This window comes from Sturnira hondurensis, unplaced genomic scaffold (assembly GCF_014824575.4).
Source record: "Sturnira hondurensis isolate 20B ecotype Veracruz unplaced genomic scaffold, ASM1482457v3 Scaffold0000780, whole genome shotgun sequence".
Classification (NCBI taxonomy): domain Eukaryota; kingdom Metazoa; phylum Chordata; class Mammalia; order Chiroptera; family Phyllostomidae; genus Sturnira; species Sturnira hondurensis.
Genome location: NW_028073411.1, coordinates 4,806,257 through 4,826,452, shown reverse-complemented (window position 1 = coordinate 4,826,452; position 20,196 = coordinate 4,806,257). Strand labels below are relative to the sequence as shown.

The 20,196-nt window shown below is 47.0% G+C and overlaps 1 protein-coding gene across 2 annotated transcripts in view; it reads right to left on the bottom strand.

Annotated features, from left to right (window-relative positions):
• The window catches only part of CCDC149 (coiled-coil domain containing 149), a 97,555-nt gene that overhangs the window by 37,999 nt on the left and 39,360 nt on the right, over positions 1-20,196 (bottom strand). For both annotated transcript variants that reach the window (XM_037044891.1, XM_037044899.1), the window contains exon 4: positions 8,774-8,881. In XM_037044891.1, coding sequence (XP_036900786.1) covers positions 8,774-8,881 — 108 coding nt within the window. The remainder of the gene's footprint in view (positions 1-8,773; positions 8,882-20,196) is intronic.

Below are 20,196 nucleotides of genomic sequence, written 5' to 3'. Positions count from 1 at the left end.
TATAACCAGAATCTGAATTTCTAGTCCAGTTCTAGCTTTCAACCGAAGCATTTGTCACTTAAACACAATAAATAAAAACAAAACCAGTGGTTTTCATTTTCTTTCTCCCAAGGCTCCGGAGACCACCCTGCACCCACCCGTCAGTGCCAAGGTTTCCTGGTTCGCGAGCACCCAGTCTGGTCCCAGCGACGTGCTGGGAGTCTCCCTCCTTCATGGTGATTCTTCCTGTGGTTCTTCCCTGCACTGGGATAAATGCCACGGCCCTTGGGAGGCTGACAGGCTGCTGCTCCGAGTCCACCCCACCCGCCCATTTCTAACCCTCGCCCCCGCTCTCTGTTCTCCAGCCCCACTGGGTCAAACGCACGTGCTCCTGCTGCCCCTGGGCCTGGGCACCCCCTCTGCCCTTGGAATAGCCTGCCCCCGTGTCAGTCCAGAACCCACTTCCTTGCCACCTTCAGCTCTCAGGTTAGATGGCACCTCCTCTGAGAAGTCTTCCTTGGACGCCATCGCCGAAGTTGTTCACCCCCCAGGGTACTCTCCCTCCCACCGCCCTGCCCCACTGTCCCAGTCATATGGACAGGCACCACCTCGCACCCCTGTTCGTGCCCTCCCCACTGCTGGCTCTGCCACAGTGGGTGCCGCGCTTGTCATCTGCACTGAACTAGTCCGGCAGGCACAGCAGTGCCCGGCTCACCACGGGGAGTCCTCAGGAGCTTCCTAAATTAGGAAGCCTCTCAATTTGATGCTTCCCACAACTGCAGGAGGCAGTCGCTGTCCTCAGCTCTTCCCAGATGCGACTCTCCGAGGGGCTGACACAGGGCTCTGAAGCAGGTCTCCGTGCACAGCTCGGGAGTGCTCTTCGCCCAAGGCTTTGGCCTTGACACTTCGAGCAAACTCGCATGCAGAGCTGCCTACACGCTAGACCCACGGAAGCCCAGCCAGCCCCCTACGAGGCACTGTTGCTATCCTCGTTGTCAGGTAGGAACTGAGACACAGAGACATAACGCACCCTGCCCCCATCAGACCTTACATGTGAATGGCAGGGCCAGGCGTGGAACCCTGGCGGTCTGGGGTGCTGGAGTTTACGCTACTGGGCCTCTCTGCCTCCGGAACAACAACGACAACAGTGCACCACCATGAAGTGTGCTCTGCGCTTTGTATGACTCCTCCTATTGAATCCTCACAAAAGGCTCACGGGCCCCAGGCTGGGCCTGCAGCCTCTCCTCCCCCATCCCTGGGGTGTGTGGCAACCTTCCCCCACTCTCCCTTCAGATCTCTGTGCAAGGGGCATGAGAATAGATACCCCCTCCCTGACCACCCAGCACAGTGCCCTGTTCAGCCCAGGATGCATTCTACATATCCTGTGTTTTTGACTTAGCATTTAGCACCTTCTGACATGTGACGATGTACAGCGGCGCCCCCTCATCTGAGGGGGATGCGTTTGTGCAAGCGCTGGTGGACGCCTGAATCTTCAGATGGTGCCACCGCCCGTATACTATGTGTTTTCATGCACACACAGACCTCATCTGGAAGGAGCACTGCACAGCTTCTCTTTGGTACTCTTGTCACTTGAGGCCATTATTAAGTAAACTAAGAGTGACTTGAGTGCAAGCAGTATCATATCATGATCTGAAAACCAAGGCAGCTACTCCGTGACTGATGATGGGCAGGGAACGCAGGGCGGAGATGCTGGACCAGGGGAGGAGTCCCGCCCCAGGTAGGAGGGAGCAGAGCAGGATGGCTCAAGAATTCTCCGAGACCCTCAGAACTGCCCTCAATTTACAATCTAGTAATTGTTTATTTCTGGCATTTCCCATCTAGTACTTTTAGACCGTAGCTGACCATGGGTGACTGAAACTGCGGGAAGCAAAGCTGCAGATAAGGAGGGACTCCTGTATCTCATCAGTAAATCTCCATCAACTTTCGGAGCAACCGTTATGCACCTCTGCAAAGAATCAAAAACGCCAACCATAACTCCGATATCGGTGCCTATGTCAGAGGTGTTCAAATGTGGAAAACCCAACATCTCAGAATCTATGAAATATGACAGGCTCATTTGTTTAATCAGTAAATATGTGTGTGCCTCCGGTCTATGTGTCCCCACCGAAAGGGAAGCCCCATGAGAGCAGGGACTCATTGGTTACTGCCCTACCCCCAGAACATGTAGTCAGGTTCTCAATAAAGATGTGTTGATGCAAATTGAACCACTCTCCCATAGGGCAAGTACTACTATTACCTCCATTGTACAGATGGGAACAACTGAGGCACAGAGAAGTCAAGCAACTGACACAAGCTCACACAGCTGGGAAGCCCGGGAACGACCTTTCGGCACTTCAGCGCACACGGCTCCCGAGCCACAGGAGTGTCCCGTCAGTTTTAAGGCTGCTTTGATTTCATTTTACTTTAGTATAATTTGGATACAGCGCACTATAAAATAAACATTGGGCAGAGGTACCTTTCAGAACCAGTTCTCCACTAAGAAGTACAATTACAACACATGGTCTCTGGGATTAAAGTCCCAAACCATGCTGTTTGGGTCGCATGGGCCACCCAGGCTACAAGCTCCTTCCTATAAGCCAGGACAGGCTCGAATATGTCTCTGAGACCAAGTGCCTCTAATTAATTGGCCAATGAAACATCAGGGAATCCTGGGCCAGTCTGGCTGCTTGCTGAACTAGCTGAGCATTACCTGTAGTTCACCGTCAAGATCCCAGTTCGAATTAAGATCTGAGGGGGTTGAGGCGAGTGAAGGACCCTTATCACACTCATATCGATTTTTTGTAATGAATTTCTCTAATGCCCTAGGCGAGAGCTTTTCATTAAGTGTGCCCTCTTCACTGGGCTTCCTAGGTCAGGATATCTCCGCGCCCCTTTAAAGCACAAAGAAGAGCCCTTTGCGGAGAGCTCTTTGATGCCGCACCCCGGACCATTACAGGCATCTGCAGCTGAGCTGTTTTTAAAAAAATTTTAAACAAAGTATACTTTAATTAATCACCTGCATGCTCACTGGTCTGTCTGTATTGGCTTGTGGCTTTGACTTAATTGGTTTGCTCGCTGGATCTTTCCAAAGCCCCACGTCAAATAAAGGTACAGTCACAGAAGGGCTCTATTGTTTTGCGGTGCCAGCACCAGATAAAACGAGGTACCGAGAGACGTCAGCTGGTGTAACAGAAGGCTCATTATTAAGGGCAAAACCTGGTGTGTGTGTAAAGTCACAAACAGCTACATTTAAACCAGCCAGCAGGGGCCCAGGCGATGTGAATATTCGACACTGTTAGGAGCGGCTGCCCACCTGAACCTTCCCGCTTTTGCATGCCTGGCACTGCATTACTGTGTTTCTGCACTACAGTGCCATACTCTCTGCACAATGAAGAAAAACAAGAGCAAATGGCCAAGAAAATCAGCTGCTGGCTGTCTCCACGGGAACATGAGTTGCGGCCCCTGGCATAACTATCAAGTCCTTATTCCACAAGGGGCACACAAAACGCAAGGAAGCTTCCAGGAACTCTGCACCACAGCAGTTGGGCTGGGGGCGGGCAGAGTCTGGAGTGGGGATGAGGAGGGCTGAGTTTGGGGTGTCATCTGCCCAGCTTTTCACACCAGTCTCTGTCCCTGGGGGAGGCACCCGCCCAGGCCCCTGGAGAAAGTCCATACAAGAGGAGTCTGGGATGTTCGGCCCAGCAACGCTTTCCCTTGATGGAGAGCTTCCCAGGCGCCAGGCGACTCACACTTTACAAACACTTAGTATTGTGGGTGCACACACACAAAATCATTAAATCTCATTCTCCTGCTTCCGTTCTTTCCCCAACACTAACCACTGTCTAATGATCTTATTTATCTACTTTATTTTCTCACTGTCTGCCTCCCCAACCAGAACACAAGCTCTGAGCAAACGAGTACCTTGTCCTTTTTATTCCTTGATGTCTGTCTCCTTAAATCTCAGAACATTAATCAACACACAACAAGTCCCCAGGTATGTGCCGATGAATAAATGATGAAACCTGACAACAAGTCTATCGGAGATGTTACTAGTCCCTTTTTACAGACGAAGGACTGAGGCCTGAAGATGATATTGACTTGCCCAAGGCCACAGACACAGTAACTGGAAGAGCTGGAATATAAGCCTGGGTCCAAAAATTTCCAAAGACGGACCTATTGGCTTATATGGTAAGTTCTCACTGACCATCATCAATAGGTTCCTGGAGACCGACTTTAAGCCAAACGACATATAGTGAAACAAATATTACTGTAGGCTAATCGATATAAACATGAGTTAAGTTCCTACAGCCTATTTCTGGTTACAAAAAAAAATCACCAAATTTCTAAATAAAGACCCCCGACACTTATAATATTAAATATTAAAGTAAATGCAAACTATACATATACTTAAGAAAGATTGATAGAAACAAGTGAAGAAAATTATTTGCCAGCCTGCTGATTCTAGTTCAGGGTCACGGTTGGCTGGAGCCTGTCCCAGCAGTTCAGGGTGCAAGATGGGACCACATGGACAGGACACCCTTCCGTCTCAGGGTACATCACACACCCACAGCCACACCCACTCAGACTGTGACAATGTAGACTCTCACGTGCATGTGTTCAGGATGTGCAAGGAACTGGAGTCCAGAGAAGCCCACACAGACGTGGGGAAAACACGCAAACTAGACACAGACAGTGGCACCAGCCAGGAATCTATTTTCTTCTCATCAATTTCATAATAAAATGGTGGTGAACAAAACAATATCATTCAGAGACCTGCTGTACGACACTACAGGCCACAGCAGTGGCCGGCTGGCTCTTCCTGGAGTGCCTGTCTTTCCGACTGCAAGTTCAGGGACGTCACTTTGGTAGCCTGCCATTTGTCATGGCATTGGTGATTTACATCACAGAAGTAAGCAAAGTGATACCTGCCAGGCTTCCTCTTTCGGAGACCCAGCTGGTCCGCCAGCCCCCCTTTGGGTATTTGTGACTGACATGCGCTCTGCTAGTTTTGTTGATTGACTCTTACTAACCCTTAAATTCTCAACAACGTCCTCCTTCCTCCTGGTCCCCTTCCCCTGAATCCACTCTGATGCCCATAGGAGGAAGCAGACAGACCTCTGGGGCAGGAGGGGTGAGACAGCCACTCTCTCAGTGGGCTGCTTTCCAGGCTTGAGGCTCAGCATGGGCCGGGTCTTTCCACATAATTAACTGGTCCTTATTCCTTGGAGACTGACACACTGAGAGCCCTTTTTTCAGGGTGATTTGTGGAGCTCTGTATCCTTCTAACCCCATAGGCCTCTCATTTTCTCACCTTTCAGAACTATAACTATGAGGGCAGGGGAGGGTGTCTAGTGAATTTCCTTTTTCACCCCTTTCTCCTGCTTTGGATTGGGAGGGTGTCAATCTGGGAGCCCCGGGAAATTCTTGGGCACTGTTCAGAGAGACGGCAGGTGGTGTTTGATCACAGGACCCCTACACCGTCACGGAAGCCACTCCCCCTCCCCGCCAACCCCACGTGAGTGCTCAACTATTTGCAAGCCAGGGTGGCAACAAATCCTTCAAGAGGCTGTTTGAAAATGCTTTATGGCACACGGGGTTACAAGGCTCTAGCTGAACAAATGGAAAAATTAGTCTACCTTAAAATATCCAAGGCAAGTAATTTCCTATCACCTTGTTTCTTAAATGTACTTAACATCAAGAAGCTGGGCTTCCCAAATACGGATAAGGGTCATCAGTTAAAATGGCAACTCAGAGATAAAAATCTTCCACTTTAGCGGTTGCTCATAAAATGATGCCATCGGCCCCTCTGTTTGGAAAGTGAGGAGTAAGGAGTCCAACAACAGCGATTAGGCTGTCCTGAATTTAACAGGCTTCGGTGATGGAGCTAGTCGAGGAAGAGGACCTTACCCCGTGTTCACCAAGGCACCAGACCCTCTGTTCTCTCCACTGGGGCCCCCCAAGGTCTCACACTTTGGGTTTGGCTTAGTTTGATTTGGTTTTTTCTCTGATGAAATGGGTTGCTTTTCTAGCCTCTTTCTCCAAATTTCTAAACAACTCCTCACCCCATGAGAATTACTGACAACAACCAGAGTGGTAGGGAGTCCACTAATTTTCTTGTTCTCTCTTTTTTCTTTTTCTGTTTTCGAACCCTTTTGCTCTTCTTTTCATTCCTTTACTCATTTGTTTTATTCATTCACTCATCCATTTATTTCAGCCCTTCACAAGGATTTATCAAACAATGTTTACTCATCAGGCACTAAGAACATTCATTCCTAGGTATTCAGTAGCATATCAGCCAGGAATCTAGTCTGCAAAGAGCTTACCCTTGGTGGTAGGGGCAAGGCACACAAGTGTAAGCAGAGGGGAGAGAATGGAGCACTGTGGGCAAGCCCAGGACCTGCCCCTAAGAGGTGGAGAAGGCTGCATTTGACCTATGACCTGAAAGATGAGCAGCAGTTTGCAGGAGAAATAAAGGGGAAGAGTATACCAGACAGAACAAACAATAGGTGCAAAGGCCCTGAGGCACAAGGCAGTTCAGCTTAGCAAACGGGCTGAATTAGTGCTGCAGGGCTGAAGTAGGAGGAGCCTAGCGGTTAGAGGTGTGGCTGGAGAAATCAGTAGGGGCCAAACAATGGAGGCCCAGCACACCATGGCCAGAAGGTAGGACTGGATTCAGAGGCCATTAGAAAGGTTGGAACAGCAAGTGACATGATGAATAAAAATAATAATGATGAAGGATTAACCCATTTTCCAATATACAGTCACAGCCAAAGTTGACAAGAGGCCTCTGAGTTTCTCAAGATGTCCAGCGTCCTTATCAAATAAGTAATCTGCTCTTAATGTTGATGACTGGGGTGAGGGTAGGCAGGAAGAAGACCATGACTCACGGGGGCCTGAAGAGAAACCAGCCCTGTGACCCTAGATGAAAATGAGACCAGCTGACACCGCTGGGGCTCACAGCGGTTGGTCTTCTTTTAGGGGGAGAAGCTGGATGCTGAGATCTGGGATCTGTGGGGTCTGCAGAGCATCATAACATCCTCCCGACACGTTTGGGCAGGTGAATTACTTCACCGGCCGTGAATTTGTGTCACTAAATTCTAACCCTTGGGTGAGAAAACAAAGTTTGATAAATGTGCCCCAGCTACTGGAATAAAGACCCAGAGCACAAGCAAACCGTGAAGTGCAGGTTGCCTCGATGTGAGAAAAGCCCCAGACTGGTGCTTAGAGTCACACACACTCACACAGCCTCCCTCTCTCTCCTCGAAATGTCAGTTGTTACCGTCGATTCCTAAAATAGCTCAAGCCTAAAAGTTGATTCAATTAAAAGTGACCAAAAGGTGAGGTCCACTCCTCCAGAAAGTTGGAGGTGGGGGGTAGCTCAAAGAAGAAAACAGAGTCGATCAGCCAAGAAGAGCCATAAAAATCACATAAAATGCTTCAGTGTTTTGTGGGTTTATAATGTGTCTAAAATTCCTGTCGTATTGTCATGGGTTTAAAGGGAACCATGGCACACCCTTCATTTTACCCTCTAGAACACCTTGGCCTGCTGTCGTCTCTTGAGGAGGTGACTAAAGTCTGGCCTTTCATCATTGACCCAACACAGAGGTTACAGAGCTTACAGCCTTTTAACAATGCACGAAGCCACACCAGCCGTCTGATGGGCTTGTCCCGGGTTGATCAGAACCTTTCTCAGGCATTCTTTTCCACCCCCTGTTTCATGACAGGAAGTAGTAGACCTTAATTTTTCAAATGTATGTTAAATCTAAGAGGTATAAAAAAATCTAGAGGCAGGTTAGGTGGAGAAGTCCCTCTAAGAAAGACTTCCCATAGATGGAGACTCTCAAGATGGCAACGAGTACACTCAAACTTCTGTCTGCTCTCCTGTTACGGAAGAGCCCTTGGGTAACCAGACACTTCCATGCATTTTTTTTTTTTAAGGCTGAACATCTTTCAAAATGGTGCCTTCCAATAACCAACAACTCCCATACACTATGACCATCACCGCACTTTATTGAGGAATTTGGTCATGTTTAAGAAGCACTCCCCACGAAAGGACCTCCTTCCTGCCAAGTAGTTAAACTCCAATGCTCATCTCTGTTGAGAAAGCTGCCTCTGGCAAGGAACTGAAAATACATCTCTCTTGGCAAAACGGGAAATTATTTGTGAGGACAGAATTAAACTTCAGTAGTTCGTCCTTTTCTCAACTGTACTTTTGTTCACAGCTTCAGCTGGGAGAGTGCACACATTCAGTTTGGTTTATGAGTTCATATTTTATAATTAACGTTGCCAACAGGGGAGTTTGATTAATACCAAACAGTGGATTTTGAGCAATGTTCCATACAAATTGCCAAATTTAGCAATAAAATAAATTGGTTATGTGAACATAATTAGTAGGATAACTACTTAAAATTCAAAACCGAATGTGAATAATTCCAAATCATCTGAGCCACAAATCATTATTTGTATGGAAGGGGGGAAGGATAGCATTCAGGTTTTATTTTGCCCTCGACCACAGTGTTATCCACCACCAAGCTGAACATAATGAAACTTCTCTAATGAGTTGTGACGATATTTTAGAGCAACCCAGAAACACACACACACGTGTGTGCATGCACACACACAAAGGGATGTCAGAAAGATATGAAATGCCCAACTGTGAATTTTCATTGCAGATGTAAGAATCTGTAACAAAATGTCCAGCAAATGCTGAGTTACATTTTCCTGACAAACTCTGTATAGACCCCTGGCACACAACCGCCCAGCAAGGCCTTATCCCTTTAAACATTCGCCGTACCTTATTGTCACCCTGGACTTCTCCAAGCCTTTGCTGAAGTTGTTTTATTTCTTCTCCCAGATGTTTATTTCGGTCCTGAGAATCTCTCAATAGTTGTGCAAGATTAGCCTGGAAATATCAACACATTATGAAATACAATCAGAAATGGGGGAGTGGATAAATGGAAGGCTTTATTAAGCTTATACGGGCTGGTGTCCAAGCCCAGCTGAACCACACAAAGCCCATTAGAGTAAACAAACGCATATACGAATGCAGCAAGGGTGCAGATCACACCACGACAACTGCATGGAGGAAATGAAGTTGGCCATGAACTTCCATTTGGGGATGTTCTTTGGTTCCAGAATGGCTCGAGGACAAGTAATAAAAAAGTTGTTTGTATTTGATTTAAAAAAATTTTAAGCACTTTTCACTAAAAATCTTGCAAGTGGCATAGAGTTTAATTGTAAAAGGTACACCAACAATATAGGAAAAGTTTCATTTCCTTGTTTAGATATTGGAAGTTGCCCTTCCAATAGATCTAGTTGCATAAACTTTTCTTTGCTACCTCAATGCCCAGAATTTTAATCACAAAAGGAAGAAACAAGAGAAGACACGAGTGATGAGCCACAGTTTCAGAAATCAGGATCCAGAGATAATTCAACAGTCTCCTGAGTTGGTTTTCCTTCCACCTCATCCCAAACAGCCAGGATGATCACGCGCCCGTCCATCTTCATGATGTCATCCCTCCCTTAAAACTTGCGTCCAGCTCCAATCCACATCCTTCTAGCCCATGTGAGAAGTTGTCCAATGGCGTCTGCTCTCTCAATGCCTCTTCATCTCTCACCATTCCTGCCCTTTCCCCGTAACACAGAGCACTTTTACCACATTCCCACCCTCTTCAGCTTCTCCAAACTGGCAATGCTCACTCTCCCCACCTGCAGACATGCTTTCGTCCATCTAGCCTGTAACTGACCATCCCACTGAGCCTCTCATGGCTTCCTGTTCTGCAGCCCTATTTGTATTTCTCTAGCTGTCATTGATTCCAGTTCTCACCTTGCTAATATGGTCTTATCTAAGATTAGCAGGAAGACTGCAAGCTATGGGGAGGCAGACTCTGTTTGCTAGTGCCTCGGCCCCAGGAAGCTGGAGTTTCAGCAAATGTTTTAAAGACTTAGGATGAGTAAATGAGGGAGGATGGAGGGAAGGAAGCAAGCAATCCAAATATGACTCCCGGAAAGGAATCATTCGGAAATCATGACTCGCAGGGATTTTAAACATTATCTTATAGTGTCCCTTCATGTTATAGCTGAAGAGATTCAGATCCAGAGCCATTAGGACACCGGTGTAACCGTAGTGGCTAAATCTCCAAAGGCTTCATTCAGGGTTATGAATTTGGGGGGTACTCAGTTCTGTTAGGTACGAACAAAAGAGTAAAGGTGCAAGAATATAAAACACACCTGGGATCATCCTTGACTCCTTACTTTATCTCATCTCCCATTTCCCATCTACCAGGACATCTGGCGTCTCTACCCTCACGGTATCCCCCACCCAGTTCAGCTTCCCTCCAAGCCCCTTGCTGTTCTCCATACATACGAGGCAGACTCCCAGCTCAGTGCCGTTTCCTGTTCTCTCTCACTGGAGCACTCTCCCTCCAGAATAACTCTCAGCTCACACCCTCACCTTTTCCAGGTCTTTGTTCAAAGTTCATGGGCTCCAGGGGGCCCACCTAAACCACTTCATCTGCTACTTGGACCTGCCCACCTCCAGCTGAGCCCCTCCCCCTGCACTCTGTTTTCTTTTTCCCATTGTCATCTTTTCACATACCACGTCACTTACTTTATGGTTTATTGCTTACTACTTATTTCCTGTCTCCTTCTCCCTACCATAATAGAAGTTTCATGAAGGGTGAGAAACCTTGTTTTCTCTGCTGACCTAGTAAATACTCCATAACTTTTTTTTTTAATGACAGACAATATGCTGGGCCTGGAGGTGTGATCTCAGCCCCAGCAGGGACCTGGGGTAATAATAACAATTGCCAACCCTGAACCCAATATCCAGCTTGGAGTCTCTCATGAGAAAGCCCACTCATCCCCACTGAAAGGATTTAACCAAGCCTCAATTTCTGCTCACTTATTTGTGAACATTAATCTGATCTAATTTTTCTATCCTATATTTGCAAATCTCATTATCTGGTCACAGTTGCATTCCACTATTCAGACAAAAATTTGCTAAAGGATGAGGAAAATTAACTCCCTGTTTATAGAGAGGAAAGAAAAGAAACAGCAACAGACTATTTTTGGAAATTTCTCTCTGTGGGATAGAAAGACTAAGTTAGATCCCAGTCCCACCACTGCCTGTGTTGGGTGACCTCGGGTGAGGTTCTTAACTTCTTGAGTTTCCCCATCTGTAAAATGGACTCCCCATCCATACTTCATGTGAAGATTTGATACTGGAATTGAGTGATAAATATAGGACACCTACCACAGTGCTTGGCACACAGAGGCTCTGGTAAAAGGCTGATTTCCTCGCCCAACCCGTGACTATGCCCTCTCACTTGCCCTGACTTAACCATGAAGGGAACCATTGCATAGACATGGCCAAATGCCCCTCCGACCCAGATGGATCCATCGTGACCTGTTGGGAACTGCCCTGACTGGTTTCAGGAGCTGTAACCCCCCATGGCTAAGGCTGAGTGAGTGACCTTCAGACTGTAAGCCACTAAGGAGACAAAGCTTATCTCCCTGGCAGGAGCACTGCTTCTGCTCCTTTTACTTCATCCATAACTGGCCCCCAATGCTTGATCAGTTAGCCAATGATGGATAAGATTCCCCAAGGGGGGAACAACCTAAGACAGGCACGATCACATGGAGGCCTCAAGGAAGGACTTGGGGGGCTACAGTAAAGGGGGTGATGACCCTCTCCCCTCGGCTATGACACAGCCTGAGTCCTCATTCTGTTTGTGAGAAGTCTCCTAATCTCCTGGCTGCCTTACTACCCCTGCTTGACTTAAGCCTGAAACAATGCTCATGGTGGGTGCCCCCTATGCTGGAAAGGGCGGGTTCCCTAGGGCGATCGGGCCTAAGAAAGAATATGTAAAATCCTGTGAAATTTGCTTTGTTTAGAATGCTCTCAATTAAATGATAAGGATCCAAGCAAGATATGAGTTTGTTCCTCAAAGTTTTATAGCTCTTTAGCTATCTGACCCTGACTCAAAATAGGCCCCCAGAGTTCTTTGTTATGTGTTGTTTGATCCTTATTGCCTGACAATGATTAATGAGCTTTATCTGTATTCCTGTGCAAAAGGAACCCCAATAAAAGCCCATTGAGGAAAAGGCTCTTGGCCCTTCTCCTTTGAGAGATTGGCCACCTTCCCTCCCCAGTCGGATCATGTCTTGGTAGACTTATTCTCATCCCTGGTGGCCGGGGAGAGGGGGGGTGCCCTGTGGGCAGGGCCCCCTCCCCACAGTGATCCTACCTCCTCACTCTTCCTTACTCACCTATTCATTTATACACCAAATCTTTACTGAGCACCTACTATGTGCGAAACACTGTTTTAGATTCTGAAGGTAGAGCAGTGAGCAATACAGACAACATCCTTGCCCTTGTAAATGTACACTTGAACAAGTGATAGTACATTAATTATATTACATTATAACAAAATAAATAATGGCCCAGTAGTTGGATGCTTAGTGCTGTGGAGAAAAATAAAGCAGGCAAAGGAAACAGAGTGTGCGGGGGAAACAGCCACAGAGGCCTCCCTGGGAAGGTGGCATTTCAACCCAGACTTGAGAAAGGACAGAGAGAGAGAGAGAGAGAGAGAGAGAGCGCGCCGGAGGGAATCCCGGTGGGTGTGCTCCAGCTCCAGCTACTGGCTTCCCTCTGTCCCTCTCCCACGGGAAAACTTCCACTTTGGACAGCAGTTCACCCCAGAGACTGTAGTGACCGGACAGACAGACGATTTGGTTTTCAATCCCCTTTTGCTGGCCCCTCCCCTCCGCCGCAGCTCTTCTTCCTGAGCACAAACCATCCACAGCGGGCAGCCTCCGCCTTGCCTGTGCACAGCTCCGAACTTTTCCCAGACGTGAGCTCTGCGTGCAGAGTCCCTCCTCCAACAGGTGGAGGGAGGGCCCCCAGGCCGAGGGACTGGCCTGGAGGAGGGGGAGAGAGGCCTGGTGCAGCAGGCAGCCTCCCAGGAGCCCGCCACAGCCTGCACGTGATGGGGCGTGTCAGCCCCCCATCTGCGGGACACAGCAAAATTTGCTTTCACAGAAACCCATGGAAGATGCACTCAGAAAGAAATACATGTAAGAGTAACAATGAAAACTTAATAAAAGACACACAGCAACAACAACAAATTGTGATGTCTCTAACTTTCCCTTTTTGAATCGGTAATGGCTTGAGCCCCTCAGGTGGGTGGATGTTCCCTCACCAACCTGATCACAGCATCTGAATCAGTACGACCCCCGTCTGTCAGTGATAAGAGACCAGTTAGTTCTCTGCCTCCACTCCATCGCAGACCAGAACTCTCACAAAACACAATAAAAAGTTAATTTAAAAAGATATCAAGACCCCAAGTGTCTGTCAGAATCAAAAACCATGCTGTCAGATTGCTATCAAAATTTCTGAATGCTTTTAATGTCTGCACTTAGCTCGTCTAGAAACAGCAGCTTGCAACCTGGCCCTGGTCCTTGGGCTTCACTTTGAACAGCCCTGAGCTTGGCAATGCTCCCTGACATTTAGACGTTAGATAGAGCAGGGCAGGCCCCCAGCATAACCCTCAAGGGCTCCAGTGATACACAAAGCAGAGGACAGGGCTGCTTTAGGAAACAGCGGGTCAGAGGCCGGGCGATGTGACTGTCAAACGTTATTTACTCTGCAGCCTGGCTAAAAAGAACTCTACCCAAATAAAGCCAGGCCTGTCCACCGTAGCTGCAGAACAATAGTCAATCAGAACCACGCTGCCTCCGAGTGAGTGCACAGTAAATGCACAGCAGTTCTAAAATTGACCCCTGGGGCAGGCGGGGGTGGGGGCGGTGTCCCGCTTTAAAGCAGTGACTTGTAATTTTCTTTTACACTTCACCGGCTGGATTACTTGTCAACACACAATTCTTTCCTATTCATCAGGCCTTCCACCTCTTCAAGTCCAAAACAATAACTTTGAAAACTAGAAAATGACTATTCTGATACAGTGCCTAACACCATAACACCTGAAAGGACAAAAAAAAAAAAAGAAAAGTAGTACATTTCAAAGCACTCAGAATAGAGGAGAAAAGTTCACACAATTCTTTTGACCAAAAATAACCTCCGTGACTCACACACATTCACCACAACAATCCATCAAGCGAACCCGCGAGGCCTGCTTATAATTTATCAGCTATGCAGCCCACTTTGTCTCCGTGTTATTGAGAAGGATTCTGTGACCATCGGTTAAGAATGGCAGCACCATGTACAGGAAATGTCAGGGAAAAGGTGGCAGACGCTGGGAAGGATTTCACAGAGAAAGAAAACAAAACCGAGAGATTATTTCCTCCAAATCTCTGGGGCGCGGGGGAGCATAAATAGCAAAAACGTGAAAAGGCTTAACAAGAAGCCTCTTTTCCATATTCAGATCTAGCCAGGGCTGACATTAAAGGCTGACATTTTAGCTGTGATTATAGTGGAACGCTGAATCTGATGGAAGATGTTGTAGAAGCCATATACACTTAAGTCACTGTTTTCGCCTAGACGTGGATCTGCGAAAACTGGGATGGGCAAAGGAGGGAAGAGAGAGTTGATGAAAATACAGCTCGGGAGACCCGAGGCTGACAGTGTGTGACAGTTCTCCGTTCCGACAGGCCTTTCCGTGTGGAGGAAGGGTGCACCCCCAGCTACAGCGATGTCTGCAGCTTCACGTTGCCAGGGCCAGAGCCTGCTGTGGAAATTCTCCCTGCACAGAGCTGAAGACTATGGCCCCTGACAGAGATCTGGGAGTTGAGAGGCCCGGGTGCACCTCCGCCCAGACCTCCCCCCTGCCTTTCTGCAGAAATTCTCACCAAGGCAGATCCACCCTGTGGGCCAGGGGGGCCTCTCTACACTTTCTCCAAGTCCAGCTGCATCCTACACACCTGCCTCCACCGCTCTCAGTTCCCTTAGAAATGCCACGAAATGTATCAGGACAGTTTACACTCTGGATGCAATACATTTTTAAACATATAAAAAATGATGGGAGATTTTTTTTTAAATGATACATCACACTTGGCAATGACAACCACAACTCAAGGGTTCCTGCTTTCAATGATCAAATAATCATCACTGGCTCACAAGGAGGGGATTGCAGGATAGTCATTGGAAGAAACAGTCCTAAATCTTTGAGATGGGGAGAAAGGTGGGGAGAAAGATCCACAATGTACCATTTTCCTCCCTGATGTGAGAAATGAAGAGAGGGTTACGAGGGCATCAGAAGATGTCACTCCAAAATATGCCACTTGGTCGTAAGGGTTATTTTGAGCTAAGAGAGTTCCCTTTCTTCCCCTTTCCTGCCTAAAGCAGGGCACACATTTGCTTCTGCGGGCACGTCCCATCCTGTCCAGTCGCAGGAAGAGGAGCGTGGCTCCAGCCACCAGAGACAGAGAGCTGGCACCGTCAGATCCTCTAACTAAAATAATCCCCACTTTCCACCAGCCTCCGCACACACACTTCCTCGTCGCTTTCCCACAGCTGATCACCCTTTGAAGCCCAAACCCCTTTCTTTTGTCTGAATGGCTTGTCAACCCCCAAATCTAACCACTCCTCTGAGTTCCACTTCTGTGAACTCCCTTTCACACAAAATACTCACAAAATTGTATGCTTTTTTCCCTCCTGTTTGTTTAATTCACAGCCCCCCAAGCACTGAACTTCAGAGGGTAAAGAATTAAAAAAATGAAAAGAAAGTAATGAAAAGCTTAAAATTAACCTTCCCACCTGGCACCAGCCCAGACACCGGGAAGAGCCATGAATCCTCACCTGAGCCCTTAAATAATTGAGACCAGAGACCAAAAGGACCAGAAGGACCAGAAGGGAAAAGGGCAACATGCTGAGACCAGTCCCTCCCTCCTCTGGAATCTCTGTAATGTACTAGATGACCATCATTCCCGTTAACCAACCACGGAGCAGTTTCTCTCAGGCAAAATTAAAAAAGGATGCCCCACCAGGAAGCCCCCTACCTTACTTCTCAGTTTGCTTACATAGCGAAACTGGAATTCAAAACGGGGAGGGCAACATCAGAGAGAGACAGAGACAGGTAAAACTGTGACCTAGGCACTTCCTCAAGGAGATGAAATTAAAAAAAAGAGCATGAGAGAAAAAAAAGAGGGAGAGACCAGATTTAGAAAATGCTGCTCCACTCCACAGTATTAAGAAGTTTGGCACCCTGGACCCCTTAAGTAGGGGGTCAGTAGGCAAAAGCACGACATTAAACAAGAATATGTAAAAAAAAAAAAAGACAAAAAGCATTGGATGAAACATCAAGCATACTTGAGAGGTGTGATTGATAGCAAATTTAATTGCAATTTCTACTTGGCTGCTTTGGGCTGTGGCAACTCCTGTGTTAATAGTAATAAAGTGAGGCTTGTTTTGCTGAGCAAGGGCCCCTATTCATAGCAGCTGCCAAGGCGATGGCCTTGGCTGCAGCGACAGCTTTCTGTTTTACAAAAAACAACCCCCACCAGAGATTATTCCACGTGCATTTTTTGGCTGTGCAGGGAGCCCTCAGTGGTCTACTCCCACCTCATAATCTCAAAACACACTCGTGTGAGGGCATTTCCAGTCTACAGGCAAACAGGTTTGGGAGGTTGCTATTTAAATAAATGTTTGCTTAGTCTTGGCTATTATGATTCCGCATCTGCCACTCATTGGCTCCCTTAACAGCTCCCAAGTTCTTTAGACTCAGGGATCCTAAAATTTCTCATCTGTGAAGCTGAGGGGGCACTCTCACCTTCGTTACAAAATTGGTGCAAGGACTCCAAGGGCTTATAGCCATAGGCACGAGGAAGTTACTACGCAGGAAGTTACTGTCATGTTTTGGGAGGTTTCTCACGGGCTGGACCCTGGATGTCTTCCACGGATGCTGTACTGTTCAAACTGACATGAAGGAAACATCTCAAAGCACTAGAGGTCTTTGGGGGCAGTGTTGGGTTCTGAGCCTCAAACCAGGACACAGATGCAAAGTTGCTCTGATCGGCAGTCAGTGGGGACTAAGAGAAGATTGGCCAAGAAGATTTTGCTACTGAAGTAAAAGGCTCCTCTCCACCCCACCTCACAAAGGGCCACACTATGCTCTGGTTTATCCTGGGGCATGCCACTGTCTAAAGAAGCCACCGCTTTCAAAGATTGTATTTACTTAGTTTAGAGAAAGGGGAAGAGGGGGAGAAAGACAAGGAGAGAAACATCGATGTGTGAGAGGAACATCAATCAGCTGCCTCTTGCATGTACACATTCCAATTGGGGCCCAGCCAGTAATCCAGGCATGTGCACCGATGGGGAATAGAACCTGTGACCTTTCGGTTTGTGGGAGGACGCCCCACTCACTGAGCCACACCAGTCAGTGCAAGCTGTCACCTTTTATGAGAAGAAAGCAGAGGCTCCCCCCACCCCCCAGGACTGGGAGGGAAGCCTCCTGTGGTTTCCCAGCTTGAAATCACAGCTGGGAGAGACAAAGATGCAGTTGGTTGTTTGTTCACGGAGAAATTTGAGTGAGAAAAACGTACTTGCTGTGATCCCCCCAAATTCCACTTCATAAGAAGATTAACCCAAGATCATCATTTCAACTCCCCTCTTTGTCTCCTTTGGTGATAATTGCTTGTTTAGCAAAAGAGAAATATTTAAAGGGTCATCAGAGACCTTTTGGCGATCTCTCCCTTCGGTGCAAAGAGGTACTCGGTACACAGCTCTGCCTGGAGTGTCAAGAAGAAACTTTCATTTCAATATTCCACCAGAAGCTATTAGCACATCACCATTGTCACGATCTCTTCACAGCTTCTTTAACGGATGATTTACCATTGGAAATTGAGTTGTCTTAAAAAGGATTCTAAGTTCTAAAAGAAAGCCTCGACAACTATATTTCTAGAACCACAGCCATGAAAGTTCTGGTCTGTCCTCTGAGGACAAGATAAAAAAAAAAGGCAGGAATAAGTTATGGCCAGATGTCGTTTACCACAGGAGAGAACGTGGGCTTAGGTAAAGATTCCGAGGCCCCGTTCTGGTTCCCCACCACTCTGAAGCAGGGTGCTTCAACTAAAACACTGAATCTTTGGACTTGCAGACTGAGTTGGGTTAAATATTGGTTTTGCTTCCTCTGCACTCAAACATTCCAAGAATCGGATGCAGAACCAAAACACCTGAACTCAAACCCTGAACCACAAGTGAGGAGACTTCTCGTCCTGCTCTGTCAACATGCAATGGGACTTCGGGCAAGTCACAGGAAAAATTAAAAAATAACCAATCCATTTTTTTTTACTCTCCATGGAGGACTTACCAAGTACAAGGAAGTGAGCACCAGAAGCATTATCACACCAATTCCTCATAAGAACTTGACAAATACATCTCATTATGATGTTCATTTTGAAGAGAAGGAAATTGAGTCTCAGATGGGTTACACAAGATCACCCAGCCAGCAAGTAGTTGGGTCAAATTTGAATCCATGATGCCCATAATGCACCCTTGAGACTTTACACAAGACAGAACTTGCCATTGTGATCTCAGAAGACAGTTGGGAGATTGCCTCCATCCCTCCTTCCATCCAGCCAGCCAGTCACTGGGGGAAAAGCACGAAGCACCACAGAGACAGAGGGTGTGGTGTTGGTTCCACTGAGTCTGAGAAGAGCCCTCAATACATTTAAAGCAGCAGCTTTTGAATGCAGTCCCAGGAGCCCCAAGGGCCCATGAACGGGCTGCAGACAGGGTATGAATCCAGGAAGCTGAGTGTAAAACTGTTTGTGGGCATGTATGTGTCCCATTTCTGGAGCAAAAGCCCATAGTTTTCACTGTATTCTCAAAGATACCTCTGATTCTCAAGGGTCTGAGGACCACTGGTCCAGAAGAATGGAACTGAAAACACCCTACTTGCAATATCTCATTTGCTCCTCGTAGCCACACTATGCGGTGGGTACCACTTTCTGCCAATTAACGGATGAGAAAGCTGAGACTCAGACACCCAAAGCAACCTTCCCAAGGCCACACAATTAGTTTGACGGGTGCCACTGGTGGGTCCCTCATAGCTCTTGCGTCCCAGGTGCTTAATCTAAGGCAATTCATGTAGTGCTGTCCTGGTGAATGCTAGCAGACCAGGAAGAGGAATATGTCCAACACTCCCCCGATTCGACTCGGGGGAAGGACTTCTACTTCAGGGCTGGGTTTTCTGCCTCTCCTGCGTAGAGGAACCGGCCTTAGAAGAAAACTTATGCGAAGTTCAAGAGAAAGCTGACATTAAAATTGGCAGTGATGGAGTGGTCAGATAAAATACAGGACATCCAGTTCAACTGGAATTTCAGATATACACTGAAAAATGTTTAGCATAGGTATGTCCCTAATAAAGCTTGGAACATACCTGTATACTGAAAAACTATTAACCATCTACCTGAAATTCAGATTGACCTGGGTATCCTGTATTTTCCTATGTATTTTGATTTGCTGAGTGGGGCACAGTGGAGAGAATGAGTGCATGATGACTATACAGCATCCGAAGCCTCCACTACCTCTGAGCTTTTGGTTATGTGAAGTCATTGACTCCTGTACTGTTTAAACTTTTCAGAATTTCTGTCACCTGCACCCCAGTGCATGCTGTCTCATGCAGCAAGTCAGCAGTTCCAACCCCGGCCGGCAGGGTGCAAAGTGCAAGCTCAGGGCACCATACTAAGCCTAGAGGGACAGAAACTCGACGCCACATTAAAGCCATATTAAAATCTACAAAGCCAGTGTTTAGGACACCAACTTTTTTTTTTTTTAGAGCTGTAACAATGCAGCTTGACAGACTTACTGGAATTCATCAGATTCTCCTCAGTCAATGTAAATTTTTTAGCAGAGTCACGGAACGTGAATTCATTTACAGTGTAAAACTCCTTCATGAATACTAACAAAGTCTAAAATCACAGCAAAGATGACTGCTCATAGCCACCAAAACTACAAAAACAAAAGCACCTAGCAATGCCAGATTAAGGATCCCAATTTTCAGACATTAATAGTAAATTACCATGTAATTGTGTTTAGAAAATAAATCAATTGGCTCCATAGAAAAATTTGACTTTACATCAGACCTGCAGCATTGTGAAGTAATCAGATAAAATAGCAAGGAGGTTATGGCAGAGAATAGAACCGAGTGACTGAATGGTAAGCACAGGACTGAATGGCTATTTAAGGGTAAATGTGTGTATGTGTGTGTGCTGGGCATACTGTTAGCACAGCATCAACAATCACAAGGTAATGAACCCAAG